The 17,898-nt window shown below is 44.0% G+C and overlaps 1 protein-coding gene and 1 non-coding gene across 2 annotated transcripts in view; one reads left to right on the top strand and one right to left on the bottom strand.

The window, feature by feature from the left end:
- Nucleotides 1-2,154: 2,154 nt before the first annotated feature.
- The window catches only part of LOC135055929 (protein-glutamine gamma-glutamyltransferase E-like), a 97,551-nt gene continuing 81,807 nt past the window's right edge, over nt 2,155-17,898 (top strand). The window contains exon 1 of the mRNA XM_063960532.1: nt 2,155-2,228. Coding sequence (XP_063816602.1) covers nt 2,222-2,228 — 7 coding nt within the window. The 5' untranslated portion in view covers nt 2,155-2,221. The remainder of the gene's footprint in view (nt 2,229-17,898) is intronic.
- LOC134899966 (U6 spliceosomal RNA) lies at nt 17,740-17,845 on the bottom strand. Its single transcript, XR_010173491.1, has one exon. It is a non-coding gene; the product is annotated as a U6 spliceosomal RNA (small nuclear RNA).

The raw sequence follows: 17,898 nt of genomic DNA on the forward strand, positions 1-17,898 counted from the left end.
GAAGTCCGGAGCGGCACCCGCCAGTCAGTCTCTGCGCACGCCTGTGATCACATTACACTCTTTTGTTATTTTGTGCATAAGACCTTCAGGGATCCAGTATCCTTACATTATGCTGAATTTTCACAGTTTTGATGTTGGCTATACATGTTGTACATAACTCCCAACCGTCCCCATTTCAATGCAACAGTTCCCTTCCAATACGAGGGAATTGCCCAATATCCCACAAATAGGACAATGGTCCTGATTTGCAGGAGCTGAGGAGTGCAGGTTAGGAGTTACTCCTGTGCATACACTGGATATTTCACTCCAAAACCTGTCTTCAGATAAGCTTGTAATACTAGGTGTGTCTATAATGACTCACTTTAACATACTCATTGTGTTCTTGTGTTCTATTTATTGCTTTTCATGTTTGTTTGTTTTTTTGTGTTTTTTTTAGTGGGGTTTTTTTTGTTATCCTGGTGATTATAGCGCGTTCATGCTCATGAAAACAAATCTTTGGTTAAAGGTTTATAAAGCTTTACACATACAGTAAGAGCAAAGAAGCATAGAAATAAGCAGTGCCCATTCTACCATTAAGTGGCTACTATAGTGCAATAAGGTCATTAAGTGTTTTTTTAATATCCCTGTGGTACACCCAAGGTTGGACTGGCCCACAGGGGTACAGGTGAAACCCCCGATGGGATCAGGTTCTAGGCTGTGCACTTGAATTACACATAATACATATGTTACTTTATACTGCACTGGACTATGGTGTATTTTCTACAGTGCATTCATCTGGTAAATTTATCATGCATTGAATATATTTATAAAGGCGCACAGACCATGCACTCTCTAATGGTTTTCCAAACCTCTGTGGAGACTGGCCACACCCCTACTACTGCATTCTCCCGGTGGGCCCTTCATGCCCCAGTCCGACCCCGGGTGCACATACCGTATTTACTCGAGTATAAGTCGACCCGAATATAAGCCGAGGCACCTAATTTTACCACAAAAACCAGGGAAAACTTATTGACTCGAGTATAAGCCTAGGGTGGGAAATGCAGCTCTAGCCGTACACAGCCCTCATACTGCCAGATATGCTCCCACGGTGCCAGATATGCCCCCCCCCCCCCCCCAAGTGCCAAATATGCTCCCCCAGTGCCAGGTACAACTTACCCTCCCGCACTCCCCCGCTGTTTTGTGAAGGAGGGACATGGAGGGCACAGCGCGCGCCTCTCCTGTGTCCCGCCTGCGTCTCCGGCGGCAGGTCTGTTAAATGAAGTGCCGGTTCGTGAGCCAATCAGAGTTCACGAACGGGTACTTCATTTAACAGACCCGCCGGAGACGCAGGAGGGACACAGGAGAGGCGCGCACTATGCCCTCCGTGTCCCTCCTTCACAAAACAGCGGGGGAGTGCGGGAGGGTAAGTTTTCCCAGGCAGCAGTTACGGAGCATCACTTGAGTATAAGCCAAGGGGGGTCTTTTTCAGCACAAAAAATGTGCTGAAAAACTCGGCTTATACTCGAGTATATACGGTATACTAAGCACCAGTCGCTGACATAGAGTAACAGCCACCAGCAGCTTCTTACCCGTGAAGCCGATTTCTGCTACTCCATGTCTAGTATATGCTGGAAGTGTGGTGGCGGAATATGATATAGACTAGCACCACGCTCACAGTCTGAGGAATAATAGATGCCACCTGCTAAGGTAACAAGTGCGGGAAGGGGGGTGGGGGTGCACCGCCAAGGGAGCATTTGCTAGTCATCAAGGTTTGTTCAGTATTATGCTTTGCACTTGTAGTTCCTATCTGTTCCTTAGCGATACCATACTGAGGAGAGACACGTAAAAGACAAAAATAAAACATTGTTACTATATTAACTGGCAGACAATATCCTCCCTTTGGGATTCCTGTGTGTATGATTCAGAACTCTAAGAGTTCTTCCCTGAGTATGTTTCTAAATCCACCCTACTTACGGAACAGGTTTTTTTAATTTATACAATCATCATACAGAAACTAAATACCTATTCATGCAAATCCATGACAAACACAGGTTTAATGAACCCATGTGGGGTCATGATCTCCTCCCACAATCCATTACAGGTTGGTATCTAATTGTATGTCAGTAGTTATGTGTGTAACCTATCTGTTGGGAAATACAGTAAGTCTAAGGCACTGAGGATTAAGCAGACTGAAAGCAGAGTTATCGGCATTTAATCGTCACATTTCTAGCTGAGAAGCACTATGGCAGGTGAGTAAAACTGAGTATATTATAAGACTAGCACATTCATTGTAGGTTGACTAGATTGGACCATATGTATGTTGGTCCTGTGAAATGAACATGATTATAAGTTACTATGACAAATCACTTTAATAATGACCATTACTCTGTTCCTGATTAAAGGGTGTGAGCAGTCATTCTGATCACAGCGTAGAAAAATGACATGATAGATTATGATGACTTTGCTGAATGGACTATGTCCATCTTTTACTCTGGTCAATGAACTGTTTTAATTATGAGTGAATGATTATTTCTTTACTACAATGATTACTAGACCACAAAATCTATATAACCTTTTTGACATTAAAGTCAATCGAATAACATTCACACATATAAAAGGAATATTTTCTGTACCTTGACAGAACTTTGCTATTTTATTTACATTTATTATTATTATTATTATTTTTACAATTATATGAGGCCAAGCTACTGTTTTCTGTAAGGAGCCATTTACTGCTAAAGAAGCAGGCTTTAGTGCTGTTCAGCAGTTTGCTGATAGGAAATCTATAAATAATGTCTCCTTACAATCGATTAAGCTGATACATCTCCAATTTGATAAGTTCCTGATATTATTGTCAATTCATGATGGTTATCAGTAGCTCATTTATATAGGGCAACCTGTATTTTGCTAGTATCCAAAATGTATACAATTTTTTTGTTGCGTAACACAAATGAGTTATTTATTTATTTTTTCTAACTTTTTTTTTTTACACAGAGATAAGGCTGTGTGATTATCAGGGGTGTGGTATAGAAGATCTACAATGTCTAGGTTGATATTCATAAAAGGTCATCCTATGAAAGGTCAACACTGGAAAAGGTTGACATGGACCAAATGGCAATGTTTGACACATTATTTTTTTGGGGCATTTATAGGGTTAGTGTGGATAGTTTTTCCATCTGGGACCACAATTTTTAGAAATGCGTCACTCACCATCCTTTAGGCATGGTGTCTAGCTCAACACAAGGTTTCTAGAGGTTATGATTTGCGACAAAAATAGCCTAGGATGGAAAATGTCCAAAAACATGAAATCCTCCCAAAAACATGTGTCGGCCATATATGCGTCGACCACTGCCACATCGACCATTTGAACCTGTCGCCCTTTTGTACATGTCAACCTTTTCCAGTGTCGACCTTTCATAAATTGACCTTTTGTCCATATCGACCTTTTATCAATGTAGACCTAATACATGTCTACCACATGGGGTTGACCTATTGACTGTCAACGTACAGACTGTACTGTAGATCTATAGTCCAGACCCCGTTTATAAGACACACATGACTGATCACGGAAGCGGATCCGAGTCAGGCAGATTGCATTTCCTATTACAAGTATGGGAAATGCAATCTGTTTACTGTAGAAAAAAAATGCAAATTTAAGGGCTTGGAGTTGAATTTTGTGAATTATTTTCCAATTGACCTTTAGTACATTCAGGTGACACTAAAATAATGTGAAAAGGGTGTGAAAACACCCTTTTACACATTATTTTTAGTGATGAGCGGGTTCGGTTCCTCGGAAACCGAACCCCCCCGAACTTCACCCATTTTACACGGGTCCGAGGCATACTCGGATTCTCCCGTATGGCTCTGTTAACCCGAGCGCGCCCGAACGTCATCATCCCGCTGTCGGATTCTCGCGAGATTCGGATTCTATATAAGCAGCCGCGCGTCGCCGCCATTTTCACTTGTGCATTGGAAATGTTAGGGAGAGGATGTGGCTGGCGTCCTCTCCGTTTATTAATGTTGATGCAAATATTTGTGCTTATTGCTTAATTGTGGGGACTGGGGAGCAGCAGTATTATATAGGAGGAGTACAGTGCAGAGTTTTGCTGACAGTGACCACCAGTATACGTTGTCTGCCTGAAAAACACTCCATATCTGTGCTCAGTGTGCTGCATATATCTGTGCTCACACTGCTTTATTGTGGGGACTGGGGACCACCAGTATATTATATAGGAGGAGTACAGTGCAGAGTTTTGCTGACAGTGACCACCAGTATACGTTGTCTGCCTGAAAAACACTCCATATCTGTGCTCAGTGTGCTGCATATATCTGTGCTCACACTGCTTTATTGTGGGGACTGGGGACCACCAGCATATTATATAGGAGGAGTACAGTGCAGAGTTTTGCTGACAGTGACCACCAGTATACGTTGTCTGCCAGAAAAACACTCCATATCTGTGCTCAGTTTGCTGCATATATCTGTACTCACACTGCTTTATTGTGGGGACTGGGGACCACCAGTATATTATATAGGAGGAGTACAGTGTAGAGTTTTGCTGACCAGTGACCACCAGTATACGTTGTCTGCCTGAAAAACACTTCATATCTGTGCTCAGTGTGCTGCATATATCTGTGCTCACACTGCTTTATTGTCGGGACTGGGGACCAGCAGTGTTATATAGGAGGAGTACAGTGCAGAGTTTTGCTGACAGTGACCACCAGTATATATAGCAGTACGGTACGGAAGGCCACTGCTCTACCTACCTCTGTGTCGTCAAGTATACTATCCATCTAGATTCTATACCTGTGGTGCATTTTAGTTTTGCAGTTTGCTGACAGTGACCACCAGTATATATAGCAGTACGGTACGGAAGGCCACTGCTCTACCTACCTTTGTGTCATCAAGTATACTATCCATCTAGATTCTATACCTGTGGTGCATTTTAGTTTTGCAGTTTGCTGACAGTGACCACCAGTATATATAGCAGTACGGTACGGAAGGCCACTGCTCTACCTACCTCTGTGTGGTCAAGTATACTATCCATCCATACCTGTGGTGCATTTCAGTTGTGCGCAGTATATATAGTAGTAGGCCATTGCTATTGATACTGGCATATAATTCCACACATTAAAAAATGGAGAACAAAAATGTGGAGGTTAAAATAGGGAAAGATCAGATCTACTTCCACCTCGTGCTGAAGCTGCTGCCACTAGTCATGGCCGAGACGATGAAATGCCATCAACGTCGTCTGCCAAGGCCGATGCCCAATGTCATAGTAGAGAGCATGTAAAATCCAAAAAACAAAAATTCAGTAAAATGACCCAAAAATCAAAATTGAAAGCGTCTGATGAGAAGCGTAAACTTGCCAATATGCCATTTACGACACGGAGTGGCAAGGAACGGCTGAGGCCCTGGCCTATGTTCATGGCTAGTGGTTCAGATTCACATGAGGATGGAAGCACTCATCCTCTCGCTAGAAAAATGAAAAGACTTAAGCTGGTAAAAGCACAGCAAAGAACTGTGCGTTCTTCTAAATCACAAATCCCCAAGGAGAGTCCAATTGTGTCGGTTGCGATGCCTGACCTTCCCAACACTGGACTGGAAGAGTTTGCGCCTTCCGCCATTTGCACACCCCCCTGATAGTCAAATTGAAAATGTCACTGTTGAAGTACACCAGGATGAGGATATGGGTGTTGCTGGCGCTGGGGAGGAAATTGACAAGGAGGATTCTGATGGTGAGGTGGTTTGTTTAAGTCAGGCACCCAGGGAGACACCTGTTGTCCATGGGACGAATATGGCCATTGACATGCCTGGTCAAAATACAAAAAAAATCACCTCTTCGGTGTGGAATTATTTCAACACAAATGCGGACAACAGGTGTCAAGCTGTGTGTTGCCTTTGTCAAGCTGTAATAAGTAGGGGTAAGGACGTTAACCACCTAGGAACATCCTCCCTTATACGTCACCTGGTCCGCATTCATCAGAAGTCAGTGACAAGTTCAAAAACTTTGGATGACAGCGGAAGCAGTCCACTGACCACTAAATCCCTTCCTCTTGTAACCAAGCTCCTGCAAACCACACCACCAACTCCCTCAGTGTCAATTTCCACCTTACACAGGAAAGCCAATAGTCCTGCAGGCCATGTCACTGGCAAGTCTGACGAGTCCTCTCCTGCCTGGGATTCCTCCGATGCATCCTTGAGTGTAACGCCTACTGCTGCTGGCGTTGCTGTTGTTGCTGCTGGGAGTCGATCGTCATCCCAGAGGGGAAGTCGGAAGACCACTTGTACTACTTCCAGTAAGCAATTGACTGTCCAACAGTCCATTGCGAGGAAGATGAAATATCACAACAGTCATCCTGCTGCAAAGTGGATAACTCAGGTCTTGTCAGCCTGGGTGGTGAGAAACGTGGTTCCGGTATCCACCATTAATTCACAGGCAACTAGAGACTTGTTTGAGGTACTGTGTCCCCGGTACCAAATACCATCTAGGTTCCATTTCTCTAGGCAGGCGATACCGAAAATGTACACAGACGTCAGAAAAAGAGTCCCAGTGTCCTAAAAAATGCAGTTGTACCCAATGTCCACTTAACCACAAACATGTGGACAAGTGGAGCAGGGCAGACTCAGGACTATATGACTGTGACAGCCCACTGGGTAGATGTATTGCCTCCCGCAGCAAGAACAGCAGCGGCGGCACCAGTAGCAGCATCTCGCAAACGCCAACTCGTTCCTAGGCACGCTACGCTTTGTATCACCGATTTCCATAAGAGGCACACAGCTGACAACCTCTTACGGAAACTGAGGAACATCATCGCAGAATGGCTTACCCCAATTGGACTCTCCTGGGGATTTGTGACATCGGACAACGCCACCAATATTGTGCGTGCATTACATGTGGGCAAATTCCAGCACGTCCCATGTTTTGCACATACATTGAATTTGGTGGTGCAGAATTATTTAAAAAACGACAGGGGCGTGCAAGAGATGCTGTCGGTGGCCCGAAGAATTGCGGGCCACTTTCGGCATTCAGCCACCGCATGCCGAAGACTGGAGCACAAGCAAACAGTCCTGAACCTGCCCTGCCATCATCTGAAGCAAGAGGTGGTAACGAGGTGGAATTCAACCCTCTATATGCTTCAGAGGATGGAGGAGCAGCAAAAGGCCATTCAAGCCTATACATCTGCCCACGATATAGGCAAAGGAGGGGGAATGCACCTGACTCAAGCGCAGTGGAGAATGATTTCAACGTTGTGCAAGGTTCTGCAACCCTTTGAACTTGCCACACGTGAAGTCAGTTCAGACACTGCCAGCCTGAGTCAGGTCATTCCCCTCATCAGGCTTTTGCAGAAGAAGCTGGAGAGATTGAAGGAGGAGCTAAAACAGAGCGATTCCGCTAGGCATGTGGGACTTGTGGATGGAGCCCTTAATTCGCTTAACCAGGATTCACGGGTGGTCAATTAATAATCTGTGAGGAGGGGGATGTGCACAGTGAAAGGGGTGAGGAATCGGAGGATGAAGATGAGGTGGACATCTTGCCTCTGTAGAGCCAGTTTGTGCAAGGAGAGATTGATTGCTTCTTTTTTGGTGGGGGCCCAAACCAACCAGTCATTTCAGTCACAGTCGTGTGGCAGACCCTGTCGCTGAAATGATGGGTTCGTTAAAGTGTGCATGTCCTGTTTATACAACATAAGGGTGGGTGGGAGGGCCCAAGGACAATTCCATCTTGCACCTCTTTTTTCTTTCATTTTTCTTTGCATCATGTGCTGTTTGGGGACTATTTTTTAAGTGCCATCCTGTCTGACACTGCAGTGCCACTCCTAGATGGGCCAGGTGTTTGTGTCGGCTACTTGTGTCGCTTAGCTTAATCACACAGCGACCTTGGTGCGCCTCTTTTTTCTTTGCATCATGTGCTGTTTGGGGACTATTTTTTTAAAGTGCCATCCTGTCTGACACTGCAGTGCCACTCCTAGATGGGCCAGGTGTTTGTGTCGGCCACTTGTGTCGCTTAGCTTAGTCACACAGCTACCTCATTGCGCCTCTTTTTTTCTTTGCATCATGTGCTGTTTGGGGACAATTTTTTTAAAGTGCCATCCTGCCTGACACTGCAGTGCCACTCCTAGATGGGCCAGGTGTTTGTGTCGGTCACTTGTGTCGCTTAGCTTAGCCATCCAGCGACCTCGGTGCAAATTTTAGGACTAAAAATAATATTGTGAGGTGTGAGGTGTTCAGAATAGACTGAAAATTAGTGGAAATTATGGTTAGTGAGGTTAATAATACTATGGGATCAAAATGACTATGATTTAAGCTGTTTTTGAGGGGTTTTTGTAAAAAAACACCCGAATCCAAAACACACCCGAATCCGACAAAAAAATTTCAGGGAGGTTTTGCCAAAGCGCTTCCGAATCCAAAACACGGCCGCGGAACCGAATCCAAAACCAAAACACAAAAAACGAAAAATTTCCGGTGCACATCAGTAATTATTTTAGTAAAAATAATTTAGATAAATATGGCAGAAAAATCCAAAAATAAATGGACATATGAAATTATCTAGGTTTATGAAAATCATTAATTATCGCAATATCAGAACACAGCACAATAAACAATAATTTATAACTACATTTTGATTATTGTGTAAGCCAGTAGATTTATTATTATATGAAGTAAATTAGGTGTGAGCTAGTTTTATACTAATTTGCAAACACATTTTGAATATCTTGAATTTTTGCATAAATTTGACCTTGACTCTATATATAAATATATAAATGCAAAAGCTCTCACTAACTGACTGACTGACTGACTGACTGACTGACTGACTGACTCATCACTAATTCTTCCTGATATGTTAGGAAGCTGAAATGTAACATAGGTATTCTTCAGGTGGGAAATAAGACAACTACTTAATTAGAATTTCAATAAACCTCCCTTAAGGGGATGAAAAGGGGGTTGACAAAATGACGTCATTACCTATGCGTGGCTTGCGTTGCGTGAACGATAACAAATGAACAATTAGATCAAAATTTGGATTGCACCTCCAGTGTGTAGAATTTAATTTAATAAACTACAAAAATGGTCCTGTCACTTTTTACCATATCTGCTTCGGGTGCTCCTTGGGTGACGCCAAGAACCATGGATTAATATTTACTTACATTAAGACGTCTCAAATTTGCATCTCTATAGATATACCAGATTTTTAACATTCATTTATATTTACAACCGGGAAAATCAGAAACTCTAGTGCGAAGCACATGTAGAACAGCTAGTGCTTAGCTATTCATTTAAATCATAAAAATAGAAAAAAAGACATACAAAAGGATATACATTTGAAATAATTTATTGAATAAAGTGATCCAACATTCAAATTCTTTGTAGAAAAAAATTGTAAATGTATGCTTTCAGTTACTGCTATGACCCCTTGAAGTTAAGCAATGACTTCAAACATTTATGATAATTGCTGATCAGTCACGTAAGTAGGCTTGAAGGTATTTTGTCCCATTCCTCCTTCCAGAACATGGACTTTGGTGGACGTTAATGCATGAACACCCCATTTTAGGTGCTGCATTTCTATTGGATTAATGTCTGACTTTTGTCTTAGCCATTCCAAAATACTATCTTGATTCTGCTTCAACTATTACTTTGTAGACTGACTTGTGTGCTGAGGTTTGTTGCCTTGTAAGCCCCACCTTCTAATGAGCTTCAGTCCATGGAAGGATACCCTGACATTCTCATGTAGAGTTTGCTGGTAAAATTCAGAATAGTTCCATCAATGATTGCAAGCAATAATCACAAACCATGATTCTGGCACCACCATATTCCACCATCGGGTTGAGGTTCTTATGTTCGAAGGCAGTTTTTGAGAGTCTCCAAACAAACTGGTTTTTATTTAAGACAAAACATCATACAAATGTTATAGAAACGTCAGTCCACAGAACATTTTTCCAACAGTCTTATGGCTCATCCAGGTGGTCTTTAACAATTTTTTAATTGGCAGCAAATTTCTTGGAGAGTAGTAGCTTCCTGTTTGCCATCCTGCCATGCACACTATTCTTGTTGCCTGTTGGACTGATGGCGAACTCACGAACACTGACATTAGACAGTCCAGGAGAATCTTACAGGACCTCTGACATTACTCCAGTGTTCATTGTGCAGAGTATTTGTGCCATGCTGTTGTAGTAAACATTTTTGGATGGACAATCATGTGTAGAGTAAAAATGGTGTTAAATTATTGCCATTTGTACACTACCTTCTTGACAGTAATTTGGTGAAGGCCAAAGCCTTCATATATCACTAAGTAACCTTTTTTAGCCAGCTGAACATAGAATACTCTATTTACAAGCCCCATAGACATCTTGTTTGATTGGGACATGGTATGTGCTCACAAACTTGTATGGGTAAGACTAGATTTTGGTAATGAAGACACTCACACCTAACATTTTGATCAATGACTGAATTAAAATGTATCTCCTATAACTCTTAGAATGCTTATTTGATTTGTTGGGTTCTCTTTTTCTACAATTAGTTTGTCTTAAAGATCTGAGCATATGTAAGGGTGCATTTAAGCAGAAATCGAGAAAATTCTAAAGGACTCACAAACTTTCTAACACAATTTTATTCTTCCCACCTGAAGACAAACATCCTTCTTTTGCATTTATGAAAGAAAAATACAATTTTCACTGTAAACCTGGTGATAGGAATCCAGTTTTGTGCCTATTTTAGCAAATGCTCCTGATTGGTATGGATAAAGTATGTACTATACTGTAATTCAGAGAAGTTGAGACTGCAGAAACAGAAAGTAATCAATTGTGTAAAACAAAATTTACAATCTAATTGTAAACATCATAAAAGACAAGTAAAAGTTGACCAATAATCCAGACACAGCCCATGTTTGAGTACAGCATTTATGGATGGTAAATAAACCATACTGTATGCTGTTTTCTTTTAAGACAAAAATAAGAATTTACTTACCGATAATTCTATTTCTCGGAGTCCGTAGTGGATGCTGGGGTTCCTGAAAGGACCATGGGGAATAGCGGCTCCGCAGGAGACAGGGCACAAAAAGTAAAGCTTTTCCAGATCAGGTGGTGTGCACTGGCTCCTCCCCCTATGACCCTCCTCCAGACTCCAGTTAGGTACTGTGCCCGGACGAGCGTACACAATAAGGGAGGATTTTGAATCCCGGGTAAGACTCATACCAGCCACACCAATCACACCGTACAACTTGTGATCTAAACCCAGTTAACAGTATGATAACAAAAGGAGCCTCTGAAAGACGGCTTCCTACAACAATAACCCGATTTTTGTAACAATAACTATGTACAAGTATTGCAGAATAATCCGCACTTGGGATGGGCGCCCAGCATCCACTACGGACTCCGAGAAATAGAATTATCGGTAAGTAAATTCTTATTTTCTCTATCGTCCTAGTGGATGCTGGGGTTCCTGAAAGGACCATGGGGATTATACCAAAGCTCCCAAACGGGCGGGAGAGTGCGGATGACTCTGCAGCACCGAATGAGAGAACTCCAGGTCCTCTTTTGCCAGGGTATCAAATTTGTAAAATTTTACAAACGTGTTCTCCCCCGACCACGTAGCTGCTCGGCAGAGTTGTAATGCCGAGACCCCTCGGGCAGCCGCCCAAGATGAGCCCACCTTCCTTGTGGAATGGGCATTTACATATTTTTTTCTGTGGCAAGCCTGCCACAGAATGTGCAAGCTGAATTGTACTACAAATCCAACGAGCAATAGTCTGCTTAGAAGCAGGAGCACCCAGCTTGTTGGGTGCATACAGGATAAACAGCAAGTCAGATTTCCTGACTCCAGCCGACCTGGAAACTATATTTTCAGGGCCCTGACAACATCCAGCAACTTGGAGTCCTCCAAGTCCCTAGTAGCCGCAGGCACCACAATAAGCTGGTTCAGGTGAAACGCTGACACCACCTTAGGGAGAAACTGGGGACGAGTCCACAGCTTTGCTCTGTCCGAATGGACAATCAGATATGGCTTTGTGAGATAAAGCCGCCAATTCTGACACTCGCCTGGCCGAGGCCAGGACCAACAGCATGGTCACTTTCCATGTGAGATATATCAAATCCACAGATTTGAGTTGTTTAAAACAATGTGATTTTAGGAATCCCAAACTACGTTGAGATCGCCCAGTGCCACTGGAGACATCAAAAAGGGGTTGTATATGCAGTACTCCCTTAACAACTTCTGGACTTCAGGAACTGAAGCCAATTTCTTTCTGGAAGAAAATCGACCGGTCGAAATTTGAACCTTAATGGACCCCAATTTGAGACCCATATACACTCCTGCTTGCAGGAATGTAGGAATTAACCTAGTTGAAATTCTTCCGTGGAGCCTTCCTGGCCTCACACCATGGAACATATTTTCACCTAAGCGGTGATAATGTTGTGCGGTCACCTCCTTCCTGGCTCTGACCAGGGTAGGGATGACCTCTTCCGGAATGCCTTTTTCCCTTAGGATCCGGCGTTCACCCGCCCTGGCGTCAACGCAGCTGCGGTAAGTCATGGAACAGACATGATTCTTGCTGAATCAAGATCCTTTCTAGTATCTCTGGAAGTTCCGGGTACCAAGTTCTTCTTGGCCCAAACCGGAACCACGAGTATAGTTCTTACTCCTCTCCTTCCTATCATTCTCCATACACTGGGTATGAAAGGCAGAGGAGGGAACACATACACCGACTGGTACACCCACGGTGTTACCAGAGCGTCCCAGCTATTGCATGAGGGTCTCTAGACCTGGCGCTTCATGTGGGACGCCATCATAACCACCTTTGGTCTTTCCCAACGGTTTACAAACATGTGGAAACTTCCAGATGAAGTTCCCACTTTTCCGGGTGGAATTCATTTATGCTGAGGAAATCTTCCTAGTTGTCCACTCCCGGAATGAACACTGCTGACAGTGTTATCACATGATCTTTCGCCCAGCGAAGAATCCTTGCTGTCATTGCCCTCCTGCTTCTTGTGCCGCCCCGTCTGTTTACATGGGCGACTGCCATGATGATGTCCTACTGGATCAGCACCGGTTGACTTTGAAGCAGAGGTCTTCCTAGGCTCAGAGCATCGTAAATTGCCCTTAGCTCCAGTATATTCATGTGGAGAGAAATCTCCAGACTTGACCACACTTCCTTGGAAATTTCTTCCTTGTGTGACTGTTCCCCAGCCTCTCAGGCTGGCATCCGTGGTCACCAGAACACAGTCCTGAATGCTGAATGTGCTGCCCTCTAGAAGATGAGCACTCTGCAGCCCCCACAGAAGAGACACCCTTGTCCTTGGAGACAGGGTTATCCGCTGATGCATCTGAAGATGCGATCCGGACCATTCGTCCAGCAAATCCCCTTGAAAAGTTTTTGCGTGAGATCTGCCGAATGGAATCGCTTCGTAAGAAGCCACCATTTTTCCCAGGACTCCTGTGCATTGATGCACTGATACTTGGCCTGGTTTTAGGAGGTTTCTGACTAGGTCGGATAACTCCCTGGCTTTCCCCTCCAGGAGAAATACCTCTTTCTGGACTATGCCCAGAATCATTCCTAGGAACAGCAGACGTATCATTGGAAAACAGCTGCGATTTTTGGAATATTTAGAATCCACTCGTGCTGTCGTAGAACTACTTTAGATAGTTCTTTTCCGACCTCCAACTGTTCTCTGGAAACTTGCCCCTTTCAGGATATCGTCCAAGTAAGGGATAATTAAGATGCCTTTCTTCTTTTAAGAATCATCTTTTCGGCCATTACCTTGGTAAAGGCCCGGGGTGCCGTGGATAATTCAACGGCAGCGTCTGAAACTGATATTGACAGTTCTGTATCACGAACCAGAGGTACCCTTGTTGAGAAGGGCAAATTTGGACATGGAGGTAATCCTTGATGTCCAGGGACACCATATAGTCCCCTTTTTTCCGGTTCTCTATCACTGCTTTGAGTGACTCCATCTTGATTTGAACCTTTTTATGTAAGTGTTCAAAGATTTCAGATTTAGACTATGTCTCACCAAGCCGTCTGGCTTCAGTACCACAATATAGTGTGGAAGACAAATACCCTTTTCCTTGTTGTAGGAGGGGTACTTTGATTATCACCTGCTGGAAATACAGCTTGTGAATTTTTTCCAATACTGCCTCCCTGTCGGAGGAAGCCGTTGGTAAAGCAGGCTTCAGGAACCTGCGAGGAAAAAATGTCTCGACTCTCCAATCTGTACCCCTGTTAATACTTGTACGATCTAGGGGTCAACTTGCGAGTGATCCCACTGCGCGCTGAGACTCTTGAGACTACCCCCCCACTGGTGGAGGGCTTCTTTTCCTGGGAAGGGGCTGCCTGCTGCAGTCTACTTCCCTTTCCTCTATGTCTGGGCAGATATGACTGGCCTTTTGCCCGCTTGCCCACATGGGAACGGAAGGATTGAGGCTGAAAAGACAGTGTCTTTTTCTGCTGAGATGTAACTTGGGGTAAAAAGGTTGGATTTCCCAGCTGTAGCCGTGGCCCCCAGGTCCGATGGACCGACCCCAAATAACTCCTTCCCTTTATACGGCAATACTTCCACGTGCCGTATGGGATCTGTATCACCTGACCACTGTCGTGTCCATGACATCTTCCGGGAGATATGGACAACGCACTTATCTTGATGCCAGAGTGCAAATATCCCTCTGTGCATCTCGCATACATATATATAGAATGCATCCTATTAAATGCTCTATATCAATAAAATATTTTTAGTCAGGGAATTCGACCAAGCCAACCCAGCACTGCATCTCCAGGCTGATGGCGATCGCTGGTCGCAGTATAACCACCGTATGTGTGTATATACTTTTTAGGATATTTTTCCAGCTGCCTATCAGCTGGCTCCTTGAGGGCGGCCGTATCTGGAGACGGTAACGCCACTTGATAAGCGTGTGAGCGCCTTTTCCACCCTAAGGGGTGTTTCCCAACGCGCCCTAACTTCTGGCGGGAAAGGGTATAACGCCAATATTTGCTATCGGGGTAAACCCACGCATCATCACACACTTCATTTTATTTTATCTGATTCAGGAAAAACTACAGGTAGTTTTTTCACTTCCACATAATACCCTTTTTTGTGGTACTTGTAGTATCAGAAATATGTAACAGCTCCTTCATTGCCCTTAACGTGTGGCCCTAATGAGGAATACGTTTGTTTATTCACCGTCGACACTGGATTCAGTGTCCGTGTCTGTGTCTGTGTCGACCGACTGAGGTAAATGGGCGTTTTTTATAAAAAAACCCTGACGGTGTTTCTGAGACGCCTGGACCGTTACTAATTGTTTGTCGGCCGTCTCATGTCGTCAACCGACCTTGCAGCGTGTTGACATTCTCAGGTAATTCCCTAAATAAGCCATCCATTCCGGTGTCGACTCCCTAGAGAGTGACATCACCATTACAGGCAATTTCTCCGCCTCCTCCAGCATCGTCCTCATACATGTCGACACACACGTACCGACACACAGCACACACACCTGGAATGCTCTGACAGAGGACAGGACCCCACTAGCCCTTTGGAGAGACAGAGGGAGAGTTTGCCAGCACACACCAAAAAACGCTATAATTACATAGGGACAACCTTATATAAGTGTTTCTCCCTAATAGCATCTTTATATATATATATTTATATCGCCAATTTGTGCCCCCCCTCTCTGTTTAAACCCTGTTTCTGTAGTGCAGTGCAGGGGAGAGCCTGGGAGCCTTCTCTCCAGCCTTTCTGTGACAGAAAAAATGGCGCTGTGTGCTGAGGAGATAGGCCCCGCCCCTTTTACGGCGGGCTCGTCTCCCGCTCTTTAGTGAAGTTTGGCAGGGGTTAAATATCTCCATATAGCCTCTGGGGGCTATATGTGAGGTATTTTTAGCCAGTATATAGGTTTACATTTGCCTCCCAGGGCGCCCCCCCCCAGCGCCCTGCACCCTCAGTGACAGCGTGTGAAGTGTGCTGAGAGGAAAATGGCGCACAGCTGCAGTGCTGTGCGCTACCTTTAGAAGACTGTCAGAGTCTTCAGCCGCCGATTCTGGACCTCTTCTAACTTCAGCATCTGCAAGGGGGCCGGCGGCGCGGCTCCGGTGACCATCCAGGCTGTACCTGTGATCGTCCCTCTGGAGCTAATGTCCAGTAGCCAAGAAGCCAATCCATCCTGCACGCAGGTGAGTTCACTTCTTCTCCCCTCAGTCCCTCGTTGCAGTGATCCTGTTGCCAGCAGGACTCACTGTAAAATAAAAAACCTAAGCTAAACTTTCTCTAAGCAGCTCTTTAGGAGAGCCACCTAGATTGCACCCTTCTCGGCCGGGCACAAAAATCTAACTGGAGTCTGGAGGAGGGTCATAGGGGGAGGAGCCAGTGCACACCACCTGATCTGGAAAAGCTTTACTTTTTGTGCCCTGTCTCCTGCGGAGCCGCTATTCCCCATGGTCCTTTCAGGAACCCCAGCATCCACTAGGACGATAGAGAAACTACATTAAGTTGACACACTTCTAATGAGGTAAATACAATCTGGCAGCAAATTTTCCAGGATGATTTATAATTGGTTACAATTACAACCCCTAAATGTCACCGAGTTGTTTTTCAAGCATTAAATCTGACAGCTGTATTGTTACCAGCTGATAGATACTATACAAAGTACTTTGTACTATACAAAGAGAATAAATCTGACATAATAATCAGTGACTAAAGTACCTGTATGGAAACACTAGTAGAGTCAGTCTTCATTCTGTTCATTGCAACCGAGATGCCCATACTTCCAGGAGTCACAGTCACGCATTCCAATGCTTTTCAATTTAGTCCATAATATGGAGAGGGAAATAAAGGAAATCCAAACCACACTCCAGCTGTACCTTATTTTTTAGGTTTAGCTAATGACATGATAACTTGGGTAATTTACAGGACTTTCCAATGTTGTGTAGTATGCAGGAAGTCTGGATCAACAATGATCAGATCTAGGTGGGATTTCTATGATGTGACAAGTAATACGTACTCCTACCTGTATCTCAAGGTGCATTAAACATATTAAATCTCTTCAAATCCTTACAATTCACCCTGGATATATTCTGAACATGTGAACTTATAGAATATTTTACTAGGAAGTTATTTGGAGCAAATGAGGCTTTGCCCTCTGTTCTTAATATCCCTTAAACTACTGAGTAAAAGTAAAGGACATATATTTGAGGCCTAAGGCTGGAGAGTGGAAGAAACTTTTCTTAGGCATTCCCTTCACGACTTACAAACCTGGCAGATGATGGATTGGACTCTCCATCAGGGCTGATAAGTGTTGGAGTCACTGTTACTACTTTCTATAATAACTGCTAAATAGCTAAACACGTTTTTAATGGCTGTGGCCTCTTCTCCGGCTACTACCATCTCACTACTCCCTCCCAGCCAGACCTTACCTTTAGTTCCTAACCAGATCTTATATACTTATGGGGCCAAGCCAGATGGCAAATATGGACTACTGTCAGTTACCATATTGACCCCAAAGCTGACGATCACTGGTCATTGATGTCCATTTTGAGCAATGAGGGATAGGTTGAAACCAGGCATAACTCAAATACTCTAAGCTGCAACCAGTTTCTTCCCAACTTCCAGAGAAGGACAGTAGGGTCATTAAGAAGCACTCCCCAGTTTTCCATTAGAGCATTCAGAGTCCAACCAAAGAATAACAGAAAGCAGCAAAATGGCAGTGGACTGCTCCTTACAAACAGAGAAACAGAATTTGATGACAAACATGAGCTACTTGGCCCATCTAGTCTGCCCTAAAAAAATATGGAACACTTCACGAATTTGCGTGTCATCCTTGCGCAGAGGCCATGTTAATTCTTCTCTGTATCATTCCACTTTTAGCATATGTGCTTCCTGTTATCACACAGCTAAATTATCCAGCAAAATGTTAAATTATCCTAGTGCTTGAGTCAGAGA

This window comes from Pseudophryne corroboree, chromosome 3 (assembly GCF_028390025.1).
Source record: "Pseudophryne corroboree isolate aPseCor3 chromosome 3, aPseCor3.hap2, whole genome shotgun sequence".
NCBI lineage: Eukaryota > Metazoa > Chordata > Amphibia > Anura > Myobatrachidae > Pseudophryne > Pseudophryne corroboree.